This window comes from Lithobates pipiens, unplaced genomic scaffold, assembly GCF_037356315.1.
Source record: "Lithobates pipiens isolate NorthernLeopardFrog02 unplaced genomic scaffold, aLitPip1_a1.2 Scaffold_30, whole genome shotgun sequence".
NCBI lineage: Eukaryota > Metazoa > Chordata > Amphibia > Anura > Ranidae > Lithobates > Lithobates pipiens.
This window is the reverse complement of record NW_027507791.1, coordinates 62160036-62182504: the sequence shown is the minus strand read 5'-3', so window position 1 is coordinate 62182504 and position 22469 is coordinate 62160036. Positions and strand designations below refer to the sequence as shown.

Sequence of the window (22469 nt, the reverse complement as noted above, 5' to 3'; positions counted from 1 at the left end):
GTTACTGGCAGTGAAGGGATTAACCACTAGGGGGCAGGCAGGGGTTAAGTGTGTCCTGAGCAGTGATTCTAACTGTCTGCGGGATGGCCTAGCAGTGACACGACACTGATCGTTGCTCCCGATGACAGGGAGCAGACGATCAGTGTCCTGTCACTAGGCAGAACAGGGAGATTCTGTTCACATCGGCATCTCAACGTTCTTCAGTTCCGTGATGCAATCACGGGTATCCCAGCGGCGATCGAGCCCGTGTGTCACACGGTCAAGGAGCTTGCGGCAAGCACGTGCGCACATGGTGGGAAATTCAAAGTAACGTATGGGTACGTTACTTTGCCAAGCCGTGCCATTCTGCCAACGTATATGTGCTGACAGCGGTCGGCAAGTGGTTAATGGCTGTGTGTTGAGTTATTTTGAGGGGAACAGCAAATTTACACTTTTATACAAGTTGTACACTCACTACTTTACATTGTCGCAAAGTGTCATTTCTTCAGTGTTGTCACATGAAAAGATATAATAAAATATTTATAAAAATGTGAGGGATGTACTCACTTTTGTGAGATACTGTATATGTTAACCACTTCCCACCCAAAGACATCATATGACGTATTTGACTTTCAGTTGGATTTTCTGAATGATGCCTGCAGCTACAGGCATCATTCAGATATCCTTGTTTTCAGCCGGCGATTCTGTGCACCATACAAATGATCATATTGACCCCGCATCTCTCCATAAAGAGGACCTGTCACAAATGATTCCTATTACAAGGGATGTTTACATTCCTTGTAATAGGAATAAAAGTGATCCAAAAAAAAATGCAAAAGTGTAAAAATAAAAACAATAAAGTAAAAAAAAAAATTCCCCTGGTGTACACTCCTCGGTAGCTCCCACTCAGAAGCGAGTGCACGTAGGACCCACCCACATATGTAAACGCAGTTCAAACCACACATGTGAGGTATAGAGCGCAAGCAACAATTATAGCACTAGACCTCCTCTGTAACTCTAAACATGTAATCTCTAAAAAAAATTGAAAGCGTTGCCTATGGAGATTTTTAAACCGGGTTTCCACCCTAAAGTGGAACTTCCGCTCATCGGAACCCTCCCCCCCCTCTGGTGTCACGTTTGGCACCTTTCAGGGGGGAGGGGGTGCAGATACCTGTCTAAGACAGGTATTTGCACCCACTTCTGGGCATAGACTCCCATGGGAGTCTATGCTGTTTCCTGTCCCACCACACTGCCTGCTGGGAAACACACGGGTCCCAGAGACAGCGCGGGCCACTCCTAGTGCGCTGCGGGACTCGCGCATGCGCAGTAGGAAACCGGGAAGTGAAGCCACAACGCTTCACTTCCTGATTCCCTCACTGAGAATGACAGCGGCAGCAGCCGAGACCCAAGCGATCGATTGGTCTCGGCTGCCGACATCGCTGGACCCCGGGACAGGTGAGTGTCCATTTATTAAAAGTCAGCAGCTGTAGTATTTATAGCTGCTGGCTCTTAATATTTTTTTTGCAGGTGGAATCCCTCTTTAAGTACCAAAGTTTGGCGTGATTCCATGAGTTTGCACAGTTTTAAAGTGTGACATGTTGGTTATCTATTTACTAGGCGTAACATCATCTTTCACATTATACAAAAAAATTAGGCTAACTTTACTGTTTTGTTATTTTTTAAATCATGAAAAAAAGCGTTTGAAAAATTGGTGCGCAAATACCGTGTGATATAAAAAGTTGCATCGACTGCCTTTTTATTCCCTAGGCTGTCTGCTAAAAAAAAAAACATATAATGTTTGGGGGTTCTGAGTAATTTTCTAGCAAAAAAATTATGATTTTTACACGTAGGAGAGGAGTGCCAGAATAGGCCCGGTATGGAAGTGGTTAATACAGCACCTGAAGTGTATTAGAAACAGTACACCACCAAATGCACTGTAGATATAGGCTACCTTGGATGCAGTGTGTGTGTATATATATATATATATATATATATATATATATATATATATATATATATATATATATATATACAAGACAGTCCTGCTCTCCGCTATGGGGAAATCGGATGGAACTGGACTGCCTGTCCATTTTCGTCTGAGCCTATCTGGCAGATGGATGAAAAATAGGACCACCGTAAGCCTGGTTTTGGTGGACCAGATCAGATGGCAGAGGACACCGCATAGGGGAGACTGGAGGGTCTGATCAGGTCCATCTGAAAAACTGACAGGCGCACCTGATCAGACAGCCCATGTGAATGGACCCTTAGCCTAGGTTCACACTGACTGAGGGCAGTGGCGGCTGGTGCTAAAAAATTTTTTGGGGGGGGGCGCAAACAAACTTATACTGAAAAAAAACCTTAAATGCAGCCCCACTGTGCCCATCCATTGCACCCACTGTGCCCATCAATTTCAGCCACTGTGCCCATCAAATGCAGCCACCGTGCCATCAATTGCAGCCCCTGTGTCCATAATATGCAGCCCCTGTGCCCATAATATGCAGCCACAGTGCCCATCAATTGCAGCCACAGTGCCCATTAATTGCAGCCACAGTGCCCATCAATTGCAGCCACCGTGCCATCAAATGCAGCCACTGTGCCCATCATATGCAGCCACTGTGCCCATCAAATGCAGCCATTACATGCAGCCACCGTGTCCATCAAATGCAGCCACTGTGCCCCTCAAATGCACCCACTGTGCCCATCAATTGCAGCACCTGTGCCAATCAATTGCAGCCCCTGTGCCCATCAAATGCAGCCATTGTGCCCCCCCCCCAACAGCCCATCCGCTCTCTGACCAGCATTTACCCCATCTTGGTGGCGGGTCAGGTAGCGGGTGATGGGGGCCTTCTGTGTCCTCCATGCTTCCCGTGTGTCTCTTCTTCCCAGCTAGGCGTCCAATAGCATTACCTATGCCTTCACAATCAGGTAATGGCTATCAGATCTGCGCTTCTTGAGAGGCGGTTCAGTGTTAGAAAAGCAAATATTCATTTGCTTTTCTAACACACCTGGGTGGGCTCTTAGTGCAATGCTTTGTGCTCCGAGTCCACCTTTTTTGAAGCCTATTAGAGCCTATGGCTCTGTAATTCACACGCCCGGAGCCCGAAAAGGGTTGTATGCCTGAATAGGGGGTGGCCACGGATAGATTCATTTGCACATGTCAGTCCGACTTCGGGGGGTGGGTTTCTGCACAAATGTCAATGGAAATCGCACCCCAAAATTGCCCAAAGCAGTACATGAACTACTTTTGGTAATCAGTGCGGCATCGCACCGATTCTGACACTGTCATTGCTGCCAATTTCACATGTGATTTGACATGCCAAATCGCATCAATGTGAACCCAAGCTTAAGGAGCTTCACCCTCTCTATTTGTCCTCTTTACCATTATCATTGAACGTGAAAGCAAAAGAGAATCACACATTTTGTGTTGTCCTGAGAAAAGTAATAGAGGGGAAATCTTCCAATAGGGACACTAGTTCTAGTCACCTGCAGGCGTTTCCTCTCACTTCCTGTTTGGCTATGGGACAGGAAGTGAAGGGAAATCTCTGCAATGGGACAGAGATGGTGATAAAAAAAAATCTGACAGGGGTTATAATCCTCCCTTGCTCTTTCCAAATTGAAAAAAATAAAAGTGTTGCCTATGGTTCTACTTTCATTATAAAATGTATTTGAAATTGAATGAAGATCGCAGCGTGTAGGTCCCTTGAAACTCTTCAGATGTGATTTGCTGTGACTCCCTCCGTGGATCTCCCCCCATCCCGCACATCGCACACACACGGAATGTTTGTCATATTCTTTAGCTGAACCAAATAAGGAATAATCTCTCCGCAGAAAGGCATTTGGCATTTAACCGGATCAGAGGAATCATAAACACCAGGCGGGGTGGCCACGCCCATCTGTCAGCCACGCACGTGGTGCGTCGGATCCTCCGTGGTGCCTCTTCGCGCTTCCATTGGCTGCCTGATATCCCAGGAATACGCTGACCACGCCCGCCCTGGCATCTTCTTCACTGTGTTGCCATGGCTTTGCGACTCCGGGCAAGGACGTCCCGTCCACAATTCTGATAGTGGGAAGAAAGCGCCGTCCAATCGCGCTCTTGTTGGTGACAGCTGAGCTTTCGGGACCTCAGCCGCAGCCGATTGGATAGAAGTTTTAAGCCCTCTGGCGCCGTCGACCAACGAGAGGAGAGGGCGGGGGAGTATAAAAGCCCTCACTGGCAGTACTGCGTAGCAGTCGCTGAACAGCCTGTGAAGTGACTGGAGACAGTGGCAGAGATTTAACCATGTCTGTTAGCGGTCCGGCAGTGGGCATCGACCTGGGCACCACCTACTCCTGTGTGGCTGTCTTCCAGCTTGGCAAAGTAGAGATTATTGCCAATGACCAGGGCAACCGCACCACCCCCAGCTATGTGGCCTTCACCGATACCGAGCGACTTATAGGGGACGCGGCAAAGAACCAAGTGGCCATGAACCCCAACAACACAGTCTTTGATGCCAAGCGACTAATTGGCCGTCGTTTTGATGACCCCACTGTGCAGTCCGATATGAAGCACTGGCCTTTCACCGTGGTGAATGAAGGCGGGAAGCCCAAGTTGCAGGTGGAGTACAAGGGTGAGATAAAGACCTTCTTCCCAGAGGAGATCTCATCCATGGTCCTCAACAAGATGAAGGAGATCGCCGAGGCTTACCTAGGCTGCCGAGTACCCAACGCTGTGGTCACTGTGCCGGCCTACTTCAACGACTCTCAGCGACAGGCCACCAAAGACGCGGGCACCATCTCTGGCCTCAATGTGCTGCGTATCATCAACGAGCCCACTGCTGCCGCCATCGCCTATGGCCTGGACAAGAAGGGCTCTGGTGAACGTAATGTCCTCATCTTCGACCTGGGCGGCGGCACCTTTGATGTGTCTGTACTTACTATCGACGATGGCATCTTCGAGGTGAAGTCCACGGCCGGAGACACGCATCTGGGTGGCGAGGACTTTGACAACCGCATGGTCAACCACTTTGTGGACGAGTTCCGCCGCAAACACAAGAAGGACATAAGCAGCAACAAGCGGGCCCTCCGCCGCCTTCGCACCGCCTGTGAGCGAGCCAAGCGCACCCTGTCCTCCAGCACCCAGGCCAGCATCGAGATCGACTCGCTCTATGAGGGCACTGACTTCTATACATCTATTACCCGTGCCCGCTTTGAGGAGCTCAACGGCGACCTGTTCCGTGGCACACTGGAGCCCGTGGAGAAGGCCCTGCGAGATGCCAAGCTGGACAAGGCGCAGATCAACGAGATCGTCCTGGTTGGCGGCTCCACCCGCATCCCCAAGATCCAGAAGATGCTGCAGGATTTCTTCAATGGCAAGGAGCTCAATAAGAGCATCAACCCGGATGAGGCGGTGGCGTACGGGGCTGCAGTGCAGGCGGCCATCCTGACCGGGGACAAGTCAGAGAAGGTGCAGGACCTGCTGCTGCTCGATGTGGCGCCGCTGTCGCTTGGCATCGAGACTGCCGGAGGAGTGATGACCGCGCTCATCAAGAGAAACACCACCATTCCCACCAAACAGACCCAGACCTTCACCACCTATTCCGACAACCAGAACAGCGTGCTCATCCAGGTCTACGAGGGCGAGAGGTCCATGACCAAGGATAACAACCTGCTGGGGAAGTTCGACCTCAGCGGGATCCCCCCGGCGCCCAGAGGGGTACCCCAGATCGAGGTAAAAGGATGGAGGGGGAAAGGCTGTACAGGGTGGGTGGGTACACTGGACCCCACTGCATTGAATGGATTTGAATGAAAAGATTGGAGCACATACAGATCAAAACAGAACACATACAGAGATCAGGACAGATCAGAACACATACAGGGATCAAAGCACACAAAGAGATCAGTTCACATACAGAGAGCAATACAGATCAGAACATAGAGGCCAATGCACATACAGATCAGTGCACTTCAGATCACATACAGAGATCAGAGCACATGCAGATGAGTAAACATACTTGGGGAGATTTATTAAAACTTGAGCGTGCAAATTCGGGTGCAGCTCTGCATAGAAACCAATCAGCTTCCATGTTTTATTGTCGAAGGATACTTGAACAAGCTGAAGTTACAAGCTGATTGGCTACCATGCATAACTGCACCAGATTTTGCACTCTCCAGTTTTAGTAAATCAACTCCAGAGTTTGGTGCTCATGCAGATATTTGCACATACAGATCACTGCAGCCTGCAGGAACGTTTCCTGTGACCAGCCCTTGGAGTTTATCTTGTGCATGCATTTGGCTGTGTTGGAAAATGTAGCAGATTGCATGGCAGTGTGACTGTGAACAAGACCTACTTTCCCCAGGTAGCCAACAATAATGATCTAACAGTTACTGAACCACAATGTTGGTAGGACAATACACGGCACTGTGCGGTGTGAGTATGCTCCATTTGTCACCCATGTGTGTTGATCTCAACCATTAAAATGACCAAACAGTTTGTATTGAAACACAATTGATAGAATGCCCAACTATGTCAAATTTGCTGCCAAAAGCTGTGCGAAAATACCTACCGTAACTCTAACTATGGCTGTGATCTTTCATCCTACCATGGTGAAAAAAAATGAGGGGTTGATTTACTAAAACTGTAGAGTACAAAATCTGGTGCAGCTTTGCATAGAAACCAATCAGCTGCCAGGTTTGTTTTATTTTTTTGTGTTAAAGCTTAATTGAACAAGCTGAAGCTAGAAAGTTGGCTACCATGCACAACTGCACCGGGTTTTGCACTCCAGTTTTAGTAAATCAAACTCATTTCACATTTACTAAAGTGTGGAGTGAGCTTGAAGAGGACTTGTGCTTGCTGCAAGCATCCATGGAGAATAAGAAGCTGCCTCTTTCTGCAATAGGATGTTTAAAGTCAGCACAGTCTATTTCAGCATGTTGTGACTCCAGATCTGCTTCATGTTTAGTAAATCAGGCTCAGTTTGCATCCTATTGCCAGTTGGTACGGTGAGTATAACAGAGGTCCCTTTACAAAGACATTGGAGTTGATTTACTAAATCTGGAGAGTGCAGAATCTGGTGCAACTGTGCATGGTAGTCAATCAGCTTCTAACTTTAGCTTGTTCAATTAAGCATTGACAATTAAACCTGAAAGCTGATTGGCTACACCATATTTTGCACTATTCAGTTTTAGTAAATCAAGTCCTCAGTGTTTTTCACCATGGTAGGAGGAAAGATGCCGGCCATACAGTTAGGTATTTTCGCAAAGCTGTTGGCAGCAAATCTGACATAGTAGGACATCCTACCAATTGTGGTTCATTAAAAACTGTTTGATCGTTTTGATGGTTGAGATCAATACGTGGCTGACAAGCGGGGCTCTTTCACACAGCACATTCGTTTTAGTAAATTAACTGCACTGTCAATTTGTGCTTGCATTTTGCTGTGGCTACAAGAAAATGGCACCCGGATCAGCAGACTGTAAAGCTAAAATAGTGAAAGATGATGAGAATTGGCTTAAGCTCAGTTCTCCACCCATTGAAGAACTCCACCCTCCTCCCCACAATGCCTTTTGCCCATCTAGGGCTTAATCATAGATGCTATTTTGCTTTGTTGAAATTAAAAATGTTAGCAGAATGCATAGCAATGTGTTGTGTGACTGAGTCCACCTGTTGCCCTTTTAGCAGTTTTTTGGTGATCTCATGCACAGGAATAAGAAAACAGCTGTTACTGAATCAGCATGTTGGTAGGATGCCCTGATCTGTCATTTTTGCTGTTGCACTTAAAACAGCTGCACTTAAAACATCTAATCGTGAAGAAATGGCTTCTTATTTCCTGTCCATCTCAGCTTACCTCACTCTTTAGAGTAGGGTTACTCAGCCACAGTGCCATGGATCCCTAAGGTTCCTCTGGTTTCTAGGGGTTCCTTGAGCAATTTCTGCCTCCTTAGATTAGTTCAGAGGGGCGCCATTGATCTTTTTAGCTATCTGTAAGGGTGAAATTCTTTCCAATGACCATAAGTGTAAGTTGCATTCTTCCCACTGACATCAATCACTAATCTGTCATGAGTTATAGTCATTTTTAGCAGGGGTTCCCCCGAGACCAGAAAGTTATTTCCAGGGTTCCTCTGTATTGAAAAGGTTGAGAGAGGCTTCTTTAGCCCCAATCTTTTTCACCTTTTGTAGGATGAGAGACGAAGCTGGGTTGGATGCCGTGGTTTGTAGTTTTGCTCTAGTCTTCATACCTCGGCAGGTTTGGGAGCTGTTTGCAGTGGTCATGTAGGAACATCATCATCCTCACCAAGTAGACACAGACCACTTCACCTAGAGCTCAACTCTAGTTTGGACAGTAGCCCCATTGCATGCTGCTTGCCCTCATAGAGCACTCCGGTTTAAAAAATAAATAAATAGTGTACATACCTTTTACCAAGGGTGTTTGGTGCCATCATGTGACATCGCAGCTTTTCTTCCTCTAGTGGTGGTCAGGTCTTGAATGCTGCCCGCAGAGCAAGTTTCCCCATACCGAAAGATTTCCCCTCTCCTCTTGTTTCTGTAAAAAACTCAAAATTGTATTTCCAATTTCTGTACAGGAGAGACAGGTCACTAAAGCCGACAGACTGAATCTTCCAAACTGAGACACAGACAGCAATGAATATCTGATAGTGGTTTGAATACCACCTCTGTACCGTGGCCCCATACAAACTGGACAATCCACTGTGGTCAGAAATGTTGTCCCTGAATGCAGGGTGTCTATGTCCAGGGCTGGTCACAGACCCTAATCACATGTAACCACTCAAACAAGTTATATGTGAACAGTGGCAGAGACGGCCATTGATTTGTATAGGGTACAAATCCAGCCATACAATAGTTTGCACACAGTGTGCATAGGGTGTCCCTTGCTGTGCTCTGTTACTCCCCTTGGCTCCTACTTTGCTATACGGCACAGGAAGTACAATACTATATTTGGGAGGAATTCAAGACAAAAGGTCAATTTTCAGGGTACTACTAAAATTTCCACTAGCAAAGCAGATCTTCAGTTCCTCTTTAACCCATTAATGCTGGCTGCACACATATATGCAGCCACTCAACGGGTGGACCTTAACTCCGAGTGACCTCATATATGTGGCCCTACTAAAAAAAACTTACCATGCTAAGAGTATGCTCCCAGCACAGTAGCCATCGGATTCCATAAAGCTCCCAATGCATACTTGCCATTTGACCGCTGTGATAGCCAATCACAGCTGTCACATGACCTGAATGCTGGCCTCCACCTCCTGGCTTTTAGAACTCTTAGCCCTTGTACACACGGTCGGAGAATCCGTCGGAATGTGTCCTATTGGACCGTGTTGTTGGATAATCCGACTGTGTGTGGTATGCATCGGACTGATTCCGTCGGAATATCCGTCGGACCCAATTTTCCAACTTGTTGGAAATATTTCCCGACCAACTGGTTCGATCGGACATACTCCGATCATGTGTAGAGAATTTTTATCGGACCAAGTGCCACACATGCTCAGATCAAATTCCTACATCAAAACTATTGGCTACTAGCCTGAACGTAGTCCCATCGTAACGAAATTACGTCATCACGTTCTGAATGATCGGATTTTTCGACAACTTAGTCCGACCGTGTGTATGCAACGGTTTCGGACAAGATCCGACGGATTTGGTTGTCGAAATCTCCGACGGTGTGTACAGGGGCTAAGAGGGCCGGGAGGTGGTTGGCGTGAAAAAGGTTAAAGAATTCCAGGTATGGATATTTTATACATAATTGCCCTGGTCCAGCTTGGACCAATGTATATACCATACCTGTCCTGGAAGCTGGAAATCATGGAAGTAAACACTGCAACAGCAGCGACCCTCACTTCCTTCCGGTTCCCATGTCGACCAGCTGGTTTGCTGCTTTCTGAACATGGAAGGTTGGCCACTTGGCACAGGTGCCATTTAGAAAATGCTTTGCGTTTTTTGTTAATGACTGTAAAGTATTCTCTAATTGGACGAGGTGGGATAGTGACGTCACACTCTCCACTTTGCCCGGTGAGAGAACAGACAAGTAGTGGAGTAGCAGTGTCTGCTTGAGTGATTTTTACCTTCCAGGGTCTCAGGCCAACCTGGACCAATGTAACAGTATAACATACCCATACCTGCAATTCTTCTTTTAATGAAACATCTATTTAGATATAAAAATATTGGTGTAAGCTGTGTTGGGTGTCCATGATAAATGGTGCTCTTGGATTCATAGGGTGACCCCCTTATTAATTGTAAGTATCGGATCAGCCATACAATACAGCACCAACCGAGCAGAGAAATGGAGCTTTGTCCATATCAGCCACTTTTCCTGGGTTTATTTCCCACAGAGTGCAAAAATCGAATTGGATTGGTCATTCTGGACATAAGCTCACGACGCGTTTGTCCCAGTTATAAATCAGCCAGAAGGTTATTTTTATTAGTGCAACAGATGTGAATGTTATGACAGTGTACAGTAATAGTTCTCTGCCAAGAACAACTTGACATTTGATCAGACCCCTCTATGTACAGTAGCTAGCTTTACACTTCAGTCCTCTTGCTGGGTTCCTACCCTTTTCCCTCTCCACCTCCCTGGGGAAAAAAAAGTTCCTTTTACACTTTCTTTTTGGGACTTCATCTTAAAAAGTATATATATATTTTTTTTGGTTAAAGAGGAACTGCAGTCTGCTCACATAATCTGTAGTAAAAACATCTTTGCCACTCTGAAGCTTCCCTCCAATCACTTTACATATTATTTTATATATACTGTTATTCTGTACTTGCAGAAATCTCCCCACAGAGTCTGGCTGCATCCAATTTAACTGTGGGCAGCTGAAGCTGCTCCTTGTTCACTTTTGGGATACACACAGAGGCACACCTCCAGCTCCGTTCTATGTATGAAGGTAAAAAACCTTTTGCGCTCCCTCTGTCCAGCGATGTTCACAATAGCCTCCTTGGCTGTCCTGGGACTCTCCCTCCTCATTGGCTGAGACAGCAGCAGGAGCTCCCAGTGCAGTCAATCAAAAGCAGTGACCCAATGAGGAGAGAGTAGGGGCGGGGCCGAGCCGCAGCTCTGTATTATGGACGCGTAGAGCAGCAGCTCTGGAGTGAGCACGCATCTGTGGCCCTAGGGCAAGTGGCTTTCTCTAGGTGTAGAGTACTGCTTGAGGAGGAGGGGCCTGGAGCACGGCAAATTACCAAAAAAGGGAGGATTGGAGCTGTTTATATGTTTATAGCAAAGCTTTAAAAACCCTTTATATCTACCTGTTTTGGGAAACCTTTACAGCTCAATCGCACAATACGTGCATGGAAACTGATGGGAAAATCGACGTCCGTTATGTGCCCTATTCAGAAGAGACATGCTTTGGAGCTGATTTACTAAAACTGGAGCATGCAAAATCTGGTGCCGCTCTGCATAGAAACCAATCAACTTCCATTTTTTTGTGTTTTTTGTTAAAGCTTACTTGAACAAGCTGAAGTTAGAAGCTGATTAGCTATCATGCACAACTGCACTAGATTTTGCACTCTCAAATTTTAATAAATCAACCCCCTTGTCTCTTCTGTATTAAAGTTGCCTATCTGCCTCTGTACAGTGAGCTGTGCATGTGCAGCTCGCTGTAGAAATTTGGCAATGCTGAAGCCTACTGAACCTCTGCGCATGCGTGGGGGGTGACATATCAGGCTGGCCGATAAAAGTGGCTGGCTATCGATACTCTGAAGCTTGTCAGCAGCTGGCAGGGAGCTCAAGGACGCCGCATTCATAGAGCTAAGGTGTGTTGTGCTCGTAAGTTTACATACCCCGGCAGAATTTCTGATTTCTTTTCAGAGAATTTGAATGATAAGCACAAAAACTTTTCTTTCACTCATGGTTAGTGTTTGGCTGAAGCCATTTATTATTAATCAACTGTGTTTACTCTTTTTAAATCATAATGACAACAGAAACTACCCAAATGGCGATCAAAAATTAACATACCCCAGTTCTTTATACCGTAAATTGCCCCCTTCAACATCAATGACAGCTTGAAGCCTTTTGTGGATGAGGCTCGTTATCTTCTCAGATGGTAAAGCTGCCCATTCCTCTTGGCAAAAAGCCTCCAGTTCCTGTAAATTCTTGGGTTGTTTTGCATGAACTGCATGTTTGAGATCTCCCCAGAGTGGGTCAATGATATTGAGGTCAGTAGACTGAGATGGCCACTCAAGAATCAAAGTTTGAAAGAAGTCTATACAAAAAAATTTGATTAACTATATAACTAGTACTTTTTAGCAAAAGCTGCAGCAAAGCGTTTCAGTTTTGGATAGGATGGGGAAGTACTAGAAACCCTGTAATGTTTTTATTGCTGTCTGTTAGTTTGGGAGAACTGACACCCCTTTATTCAGACAGCAGGTGAGTAGGCATCCCCAGATGGAAGAACAGACCGCAGTAAAAACTGACAGTTTGTATCCCTTCACTCTATCCAAAACCAAGTAAAACTTTTTAACCTATTCCCCCTGACATGGCATATATATACGGCCTCTTGGCGGGTGAGCTTTAATGCCGAGAGGCTGCATATATGCTGCCCTACGTAAACTCTTCTCTGGCTGAGAGCTCTCCCCATGCACGCTCCCAGCACAGTCACCGGCGGGGACTAAAAAGCTCCCAATACATACTTATGATCGGAACCCAATCGTAGCGGTCACATGACCCTAATGCCAGTCCCCCAGCATTTAGAAGCTCTTAAAGGGGCAGGCGGTGCTGTTAGGAGGGGGTTAAAGGGGTTGTAAAGTCTCACTGTTTTTTTTTTTTCTCCTTCCTTTTATATGCATTAAGGTGAACCCCCCCCCAGCCCCCTTTTACTTACCTGAGCCTGATCCGTTTCAGCTCTGAGCACAAGCCCAGTGGCTTTAGCTGCTGTCTCTGGCCTCATTGGATAGATTGATAGCAAATCAAATCTAGTGACATGGTAAGGGGGGCGAGTTCTGCTGGTTGTGTCAATGGATGCAACAGTGGGACTCGGAAGCACCCCCGCACGGGTTCCCCCAGAGAAAACGGCTCTCCAAGGGGGCACCCGATGGAGAGGTGGAGCCAGGAGCATCGGCGGGGCACCCCAGAAGAGGAGCATCGGGGCTGTTCTGTGCAAAACCCATTGCACAGAGCAGGTAAGTATAACATGTTTGTTATTATTTTCTTTTATTTATTTATTTTTTTAAACGGAAACTTTACAATCACTTTAAGGCTGGGTTCACACTGAAGCGATGCGGGAACGCCGCAAATCCGTGGCGGGTTCCCGCATCGCATTGCTCCCGCCAGGAGTTCACACTGCCCTATGTGAACTGCTGGGAGTGTCAGTGAAACCTTAATGACACCCCCAGATCAGTTCGCATATCGCAGTGGGATCTGCAAACTTGGACAGGAATCGGATCGCATGGTGTGAACACCCATGCGATCCAATTCTGCTGGGGACCAAAAAAAGGGTCCTGTGCGAGTTTGGAGCGGGTGCGATGCGAATTCAGCCATACTATCTGTATGGCTGAACTCGCATCGCACAGAGATCGGATGTGATTTGCACTGCAGTGCGGTGCGATTTACATCCGGGTCTCCTAGCCGCAGCAGTGTGAACCCAGCCTAAAGGGGAGTGCCACCTGGAAAAAAAATTATTAAAAGCCAGCAGCTACAAATACTGCAGCTGCTGACTTTTAATAAATGGACACTTACCTGTTCCAGTATCCAGTGATGTCGGCAGCAGATGATGAGCAAGGTATACAAGGTATATACAGGTATCTGCACCCCTTCCCCCCTGAAAGGTGCCAATTGTTGCACCGGAGGGGGGAAGGGTTCCGATGAGCTGAACTTCCACTTGAGGGTGGAGGTCCGCTTTAAGTTTATGTTTTTGGGATCATGACTGCAAACTGTTTATCATTCTGACTGCACAGATTTTCTCTGATTAGGATTTACTGAACAGATTGAGAATAATATATTCTGCCTCAGCGGCGCAGTTGTAACAACCATTAAAAAAAAAAAAAAAAGAGAATAAAAGTTGGGCTGAAGTTTATTCATTACAGTTATTTATCCTGTAATCACAGTGGTTCACATGACCTGATGCTTTTTATACACAGCATTTTCATGTACAGTCCCTGCCCTCAAGGAGCTTACAATCTACAGTTCCTAGCTGGCATGTATACATACACATATTGGGATTTGTTTAGACAGGAGCCAATTAACCTAATGTCTTTGGAGTGTGGTAGGAAACTCATACAAAGAACATGCATACTGTGCCATAAACGGGATTCAAACCGGGGACCCCAGTGCTGCAAGGAAAAGTGACAACCTCTAAGTTACATAGTTCCATAGTTAGTAAGGTTGAATAAAGAGAATAGTCCAACCTGGGTGAGTGTGCGTGCTTGTCTACAGTTGTCCCTATCCCTGTACATTGTGTCTCATTAAGATGCTCATCTATTATGTATTTAAGGTACCCATATAGTGCCATCAATTTACATAGTGCTCCACACATACATCGCACACTCACATCGGTCCCTACCCTCAAGGAGCCCACAATCCAAGGTCCCCAACTCATTCATATACTAGGGCCAATTTTGGACAGAAGCTAATTAACCTACCAGCATGTCTTTGGAGTGTGGGAGGAAACCGGAGCACCCAGAGGAAACCCACGCAGGCACAGGGAGAACATGCAAACTCCAGGCAGGTAGTGTCATGGTTGGGATTTGAACCAGCAACCCTTTTTATTGCTAGGTGAGAGTGCTAACCACTACACCACTGTGCGAGGGAAATCTGTGACTTTAATTTATTGCCTATAGGAGACGGTCATGGGGGTATTGTTACCCTGAACGAATTGGATTTCTAGTTCCCCTGTGTCTGTACTGGATTCCTCTCTGCATTGCACGCTGTCATGTATTGTCATCCCCATCAGTCTTATCACCTGCTCTGATATCTGTTGCTAGAACACCATTTATTTTACAGTGTAAACTTGACGGTGAACATTACATTTGTATGACGGAAGATTCCTAACATAGATTATGACTAATAGGGATGGAGCTTGTCAATCCTAGAACACATTTCATTCAATGTAGTCATGCATGCAGCTCTCTAGTTACCGAATAGAGTAAAAGCCAAAAGTACCTTACATTGAGGCTGGGTTCACACATACCTGAATTGCAATTCGCATGACATGCGTGTGTAACAGGCTCTCAATGGAACTGGTTCACACATGTCCGGGGTGGCCGCAGTCCATGTTGAAAAAGGGTCCTGTGTGTCTTTGGGTCCGATTCAGGCAATGCATACTAGCCCATTATGCTTTTACTTTGCAGGGAAAAAAAAGTAAAGCCCATCAGGGTTTGTTTCCTCTATCCAGCATACTTCAGAAAGATAACGCATGCAAGATTTTAAAAGAGTTTCTGTGTGAATTGCACTTTTTCTTTTCCCTGAAAGCTGTGCGTTTTTACCGCATACTCGGATGCGGTAAAATATCGCTTAGTGAATTTTGCCCATTATCTCTATTGTCTGCATAAGTGCTAGGGGAGGAGAAACTGCAGTACACCAGTCCCCCCAGTGAATGACTGTGCATGGAGGTGGGGGGTCAGGACAAGTCTGATCATTGGAGGAGAGCAGGCTGGGTTCTCAGCACAGCTAGAAAACGGACCACTGTGTACACTCATGCCTAGTGTGGACAGTTTTTAATAAGAAAGCAGAGGGACTGGCAGGAACACCAGGCATTTCACACAAATGAAACGATACAAAGAGAACAGGAGACTTTTTCATACAAGTACAAGGTACAGCAGGCAGATATTCTTTGAAAGTCATCCTAAGTAGTGACAATTCAGCTGAACTCTGGTGAGCTGAATACAGATCATCTGATGTCTGTCCTGGGTACAGGGGTAAAGCTGGCGATACACTGTAAGATTTCACCCGATTGCCCCATCCATGCTGAACGTGTGAATGGACAAATGTCTTCTGCCAGTTATTCTGATGGTAGCCACTGTCAGAATGCTCAAGCAGCAGCTCATTTGCTGAATGCAGCGACCGCTCTGCCAACATTTTTCCTGATTTGATAGAAGAATATAGGACGGAGGGGGCCACCTACAGCTTGAATTTTGCCCGGTTCATCGGAAGCTGCTGCAATTTGCTTTGTGTATGGTCAGCTTCACATCTTCTAACGTTACCAGCCCGACCTGCCTTACTAAATCTGTCTACTCAGTGATGAACGAGAGAATAGGAAGGAATAGTGCGATTAATGACATGGGCGAGCCAGACTTCCTGACAGAAACAATGAAGCCGCTCTGCGATTTTTACATAATAAAAACCTCCTGCCCAATCCACAGTGTGATACAATCTGGCAAGACTGAAGCGTGCGATCCGTTTCCTTTACAAAAATATGAAACAAAGCGTGCCAACATACCTGGAAAGCTCTAATCAAAGCAGAGTACAGTGTACAGTATGTCCGGCCAAAATATTTTACTTTTTGGATTGTGAGAAAGCAGTAAAATGCTTCCCGGGGTTCTAATCCTATTTGGGCCTCTGTTAGAGATTTTCTACTTTCCATCACAGTGACTGTGGCATCCCTAGACAAGAAGAATGCCCCGTTCACATTGTGTGATGTGCTTATGCTTGTGTTTTATTTTATTTTTTTTGCTTGCTTATAGGGCAGCCCTTCCCTACACACTAGACCAGGAGGTCTCAAACTGGCGGCCCTCCAGCTGTTGCAAAACTACAAGTCCCATCATGCCTCTGCCTGTGGGAATCATGCTTGTAACTGTCAGCCTTGCAATGCCTCATGGGACTTGTAGTTTCACAACAGCTGGAGGGCCGCCAGCTTGAGACCCAGTAGAGTAGAACTACACCTTTTTTGGGGGCAATGAGCCGTTCATGTTTTTGTACTGCGCAGTTTGCCATGTTAAGAAGAAATAAGCATGATGGGCGTTTTGGCGCATTTCCGTGAACATGTGAGGTTGTGAATGGTGCAAAGGTAAGTGAAAATCTCCCACAGAGACAACAGGCAGCAATAAAAAGCTGACAGGGGTTCTAGCCTCCCCTATTCTATTTAAAAATAAAAATAAAAAAAACGATATAGGGATGTCTGTGTTGCTTTCCTGTCTTCTGGTATGTCACTAGGATAGCTGGGGGAAATCTCTAATGGAGGCCTGTGTAGCAATAAAAGAGCAAAAGGTTGGACATGCACTTTAAATAGGAAGTAAACCCTGATTTTTTACCCTGCATATTAAAAGCATAATGTGCTAGTATACATCGCATGCTAGCACATTATGTGACACCTGCAAACAAAACTGGCGCTGTCCCCACTGGTGGTCGCATCCATCTTCGCTCCCTCTTCCTTCTGGGGCCGCGGATTCAGTGACTGGCCGGAGCCACATAACATCACTACCGCGCATGCGCGAGGGAGCCGCCGGTCATGACACTCGCTCCTGAAGAAACCGGTTTCTTCACAGTGCATGTATACAGTTAATACCTCCTAAACTGCGCACGTATATTTACAGTACCTATATGCAATCCTTAATATAGACGTACCTATAGGTACAACTTGCAAAGGGAGGTTTGCAACCACTTTAAGTTTATTAAGCAAAGATTGAGCAGCGTATGCATTTCTGACAAAAGTCTTACACCTATGTGCTGTTGTAAATGGTTTAGGTTTTATATGTATCCCAAAAATCAAAAAAGCCCACCAATTACATTCATAAATATGTGTAGATTTATATATCATTAAGAATAATGCTACATAAAATACATACAACTAAATTCAGCAGGGCAAACCAGGGAGAGAGCTAAAGCATGAGATTAAGCTGAACATTCTAAAGTGATTAGAAACTATCACCTTGTAAAAAAACAAAAAAAAAAATTCAGTTTAAAATAGAAATGATAGAAAACATTTGTGTATAGATAGAAAAAACATTTATATACATTTTTTTCCTTTTTTATAAGTAATCACATTGCCTTTGTTAGCTGAATAAGAGCTGGGGGTAGAGAAACAGCAACACCCTGGTCTTCCCAGTAAATGGCTGTGCGGAGCGGTGTCAGTAAAAGTCAGATCAGTGGAATAGACCAGGCTGAGTTTCCAGCACAACTAAAGAATTGACAATGATGTGCTCTCCTGCTTAGTGTGGTCAGTTTTTAATAAGAAAGCAGGGAGACTAACAGGAACACCAGGGGTTTCACACAGGAAGCAATACAAAGAGAACAGAATACTTTCGTATGCAAGTACATGGTACAGCAAGCACATATCAGGAGTATGAAATGTTGGTTTTACATATTATTTAAGTCTTCATTCACACAGGCCTATGTGTATTTTCTGCACTGAATGCAGGCTATTGCTAGCAGAAAATCCTGCATAAAATATGCATCTAAAATACTTGCCTTTAAATATGTACAGCAATTAGACACTTCCATTTTTTTCTAATGGCTTAGGCCTTGTTCACACGGCCAAAGATGCCCATATAACGTAAACAGGCTTTTGAACGCACAGCCAGTGCACAGACACAGCTGCTCGTCCTAAAGTCGTAAAGTGATGAGTGAGCGACCCACATTGTGTTTGGGGGGGCCACTCGCCTTCATGCTTGTCACATTTGGATCTGGAGGATGTCAGGCTAGAGGCAGCCAATATGGACATCTACTGAGTCTATCTGAGTCTTTTATATCTTCTGGGAGTTTACCTTTAAAGTGGTAAATTACAGAAATGAAATATAAACAAAGCTTATCCCCCTATTGTGTGTACTCAATCCAGTGCACTAGATGTCATTTCTGTCTGCTGCCTCATTCCTCTGCTATCAGCTTGAATCTCTTCTGACAAGTTTTCCTGACACCAAGAGAAAAATGGTGACGGGGGAGGGATCTCCAGCAGAATGACAGCTTCAGCTCTGTTCCTGTGAGCTGTGTGGAAGGGTGTGCATCCCTTACCTCCAGTATGCTGTCAGAGCTCTCCTCACTGAACTCTAGTGTGTAACTTGAGCTCTCTGCCCCCTGCTTTCTGACAGCTCAGACAAGCTTTGTAGAGAAGAGAGTACTGCAAATAAACAGGTACAACTTTTGTAGGAGGATTTGTTTAATCTGTGAATCACCTGAGGCCAGTCACTTCACTGGGTATTTGTGAGGGTTTCATTTGTTTAATGGAATTCTGTCATAAGAGAAACAATGAAGATACCTATGCTCACCTCTCCTGAAAATTCTAGATGCTTAGCTGTTATACTGACTGTCTTGCTCAAGTTCTTTGAGGCACTGACCAGGAACACCCTGGGGGTTATTTACGAAAAGAAAATCCACTTTGCACTACAAGTGCAAAGTGCACTTGGAAGTGCAGTCGCTGTAAACCTGAGGGATAGATCTGAAATGAGGGGAAGCTCTGCTGATTTTATCATCCAATCATGTGCAAGCTAAAATGCTGGGTTGTTTTTTTCTTTTCTTTATTTTCCTTGTATGTCCCCCTTGGATCTACAGCGACTGCTTTCGGTGCAATTTCAAGTGCACTTTGCACTGGTAGTGCAATGGGGATTTGCCTTTCGTAAATAACCCCTATTGTCTTTCTAGATTTTGATGCTTGTCCCAGTTCAATGACAAAGAAAGTATTGAAGAAAGTTGTTTAGAATAACAGCCAAGTAAATAGCATTTTCATAAGGAGGTTATATGGCTTTCATGTTTAAGTTTATTTGATTTTAACATTTGCACTTGCTTTGCCTTTTTTGAAGGTAACTTTTGACATTGATGCGAATGGTATACTGAACGTGACCGCAGCGGACAAGAGCACAGGCAAAGAAAACAAAATCACCATCACCAATGACAAAGGCCGGCTGAGCAAAGATGACATTGACCGCATGGTGAATGAGGCTGAGCAGTACAAGGTGGAAGATGAGGCAAACCGTGATAGGGTGGGTGCTAAGAACGGGTTAGAGTCTTACGTCTACCAAATCAAGCAGACCATAGAAGATGAGAAGCTGAAGGGTAAGTTGAGCGACCAGGACAAAGAGAAAATTTTGTCCAAGTGCAAATCAGTCCTTGATTGGCTAGACAAGAACCAGATGGCTGAAAAAGAGGAGTTTGAACATCAGCAAAAAGAATTGGAGAAAATATGCAATCCAATCATTACTAAGCTTTACCAGGGAGGAGCCCCTAATCCAGGAGCCACTGGTGGAGGAGCAGGTAAAGGAGCAGGAGGACCCACCATTGAAGAAGTAGACTAGGTTGCCTGGGCACTGTACTGGCAGGGGTTGCCATCAGAAATACAAGTGGTAATATATACATATAGATTACATTTATTCATGTATTAAAGTTTGCCTTGTAGACAGTCCAGTACACGTTCCTTTTAAATTAGTTCAGATTTAAGGTGAGACGTTAATATTTCATTTCTGGAAGGAGTTGCCAAAGCCAGTTTGCCTTTTTAATGTTTACTACAGCGTGAGAGCTGTTGGTTATATAATTCTGTTGGATGAAGGTTGATCATTAACGAAAGGCCCTTTGAGGGGTTCAAGCTGCTCAAAGCAAACCTGTCTGAAAATGCAAAACTAAGAATTCTGCCTTTGACTAGAAGATGAAAGACCGACACCTGTATAAAGGCAGATATGGGGCTGCTATGTTTGACCTCCTCATGCTATTTTCTAGACAGTGTCAGGTGTTAGTAATGAATTATCAAACTGGATGTCAGAATTCCTGACTTTCTAGTTTTGGACCAGGGATCCAGAACAATCCACATGACTGCAACCTAGGCAGTGTTTTCAGGAGGAGGCTTACACTATGGTGGTCTTCCTTTCCCCCCCGCCGCACTTGGAGGATCTCAAGTATACTTTGTCATTATCATGTATATTTACCAAGACTGGAGAATGCTAAACCTGGTGCAGCTGTTCATGGTAGCCAATCGGCTTCTAACTTCAGCTTGTTCAATTAAGCTTTGGTAAAAATCCTGGATGCTGATTGGTTTCTATGCAGAGCTGCACCAGATTTTGCACTCACCCAGTTTTAGTAAATCAACCCCTATGGCCTCAACCTCCATAACTTCAGAGATGTGCCCTTCCCCCAAAGCTAGGCTTTGGCCATCCGCCATCCCACTATCCCCTGAGTTTTTTTGTTTAAGATTAAAATACTGTAGCTTCAGGAGCTGTGGCTTTGATGTCATGTTAGTTACCTAAGCTTGAGAGTGCAAAATCAGGCTCACTTCTGCATAAAAACCAATCAGCTTCAAACCTCAGCTTGTTTAATTAAGCTTTGGCTATAAAACCTGGAAGCTAATTGGTTTCTATGCAGAAGTGAGCATACTTTTTCATTCTCCAGCATTAGTAAATAAACTCTATATAGTGACATAGCTTCTGAGATACTCGAGGCACACACGAGGGATTTCAGGTTAGCAAAGCATTGTTCACACGGCTGGTGCTTCTAAACCCTCTCTGAAAAGCATTGCACAGTGGATCCCTTTTCATAGATGGTTTACAGACATTCAGGAGACCATACTGCCACCTCCTTTTACACTATTCTTAGGTGGTTTTAACATTGAAATACTGCACTGCAAGCCAAGTGTTTGCCATTTGGTTGCTGCTCAATCTCATTGATTTCAATGGATACTCCTGGCAAGAGGCGTCACCGGCCAAGCGTGACATGGTGTATATTTTTGCCACGAAAAATGGGTTCGAGTTTTTGCTTCTGCCTGGTCAGTTTGTAGGTTGGAGGGTACAAACCCCTTTTGCCACCTGTGTGAACGAGACCTACATGTAGTAGCAGGCACCTTGTCAAGCCTACCCTAAGACATGAGTCTTTAACTTTACATTTTCAGAAAGGGCGAGCACTTTAAATATACCAACTTGGTAGTTTTAACTGCAAGGTCTAGTTGAAAACCAAAAAGTCTTGAGGATGCTTATGTGCCGAATGCATTAAGCACACAGCAGTCACAGCATCTGATCATTTTTATCCTCGTCCCCTCTGAGTTTTCAGTTAGTGTAGAATAATTTTAGCATTACACACCCTGGTTTCTTTGTTCATATACATGTTTCAGTCTCAATGAAATGGTATAACGTCAAAGACCTGACAGCAGCCATTTTGTTCATTTGGAATAATTTTATTGAAGGATGTAACCTTGTAGGCAGAATTCCCAGTGTGATCTTCCTTCAGGAATGATGCCGGCTTTTGCTTTTTGCAGAGGGAATTTGGACTATGGGTGTAATGGGCTTAGCTTCCTGCCTGCTCCACTATTCTGCTGGAAAACACATTTCTACGTTCTTTGTTACATGTTAAAATTTCTAATCTTGTATTCAATAAATATATTTTCTTCAGCATGTTAGTGGTGATTTATTCTCAAAAATGAAGCTGTTATACACAATCTACAACATCTTCTACACAGTCACCAAGGTTAATACACATCTTGCAACAGATTGCTGCTCCTGGCACATTGGGATGGTTTTGTAAATTGATGAGATGTACTGTTTATACAGGGCTGATCAAATATTAAAAGTGTGGTATCCTTGATGGTGGTAAATGAACTTTGGGCACAAAAAGCTTTTAAATATTAATACCCATAAATTTATGACCACCTACTTAAAA

General features: G+C 45.0%; 1 protein-coding gene across 1 annotated transcript; it reads left to right on the top strand.

Moving 5' to 3' along the window:
* Nucleotides 1-3973: 3973 nt before the first annotated feature.
* On the top strand, nucleotides 3974-22204 carry HSPA2 (heat shock protein family A (Hsp70) member 2). Its single transcript, XM_077464334.1, has 2 exons — nucleotides 3974-5686; nucleotides 19634-22204. The coding sequence occupies exons 1-2, from the start codon at nucleotides 4259-4261 to the stop codon at nucleotides 20123-20125; spliced, it is 1920 nt and encodes a 639-aa protein (XP_077320460.1). The 5' UTR covers nucleotides 3974-4258; the 3' UTR covers nucleotides 20126-22204.
* Nucleotides 22205-22469: the final 265 nt, after the last annotated feature.

Coding starts and splice junctions, on each gene's coding strand:
- HSPA2 (XM_077464334.1), top strand. CDS start 4,259: ATGTCTGTTAGCGGTCCGGCAGTGGGCATCGACCTGGGCACCACCTAC. Junction 5,687..19,633: donor GAGGGGTACCCCAGATCGAG/GTAAAAGGATGG, acceptor CCTTTTTTGAAG/GTAACTTTTGACATTGATGC.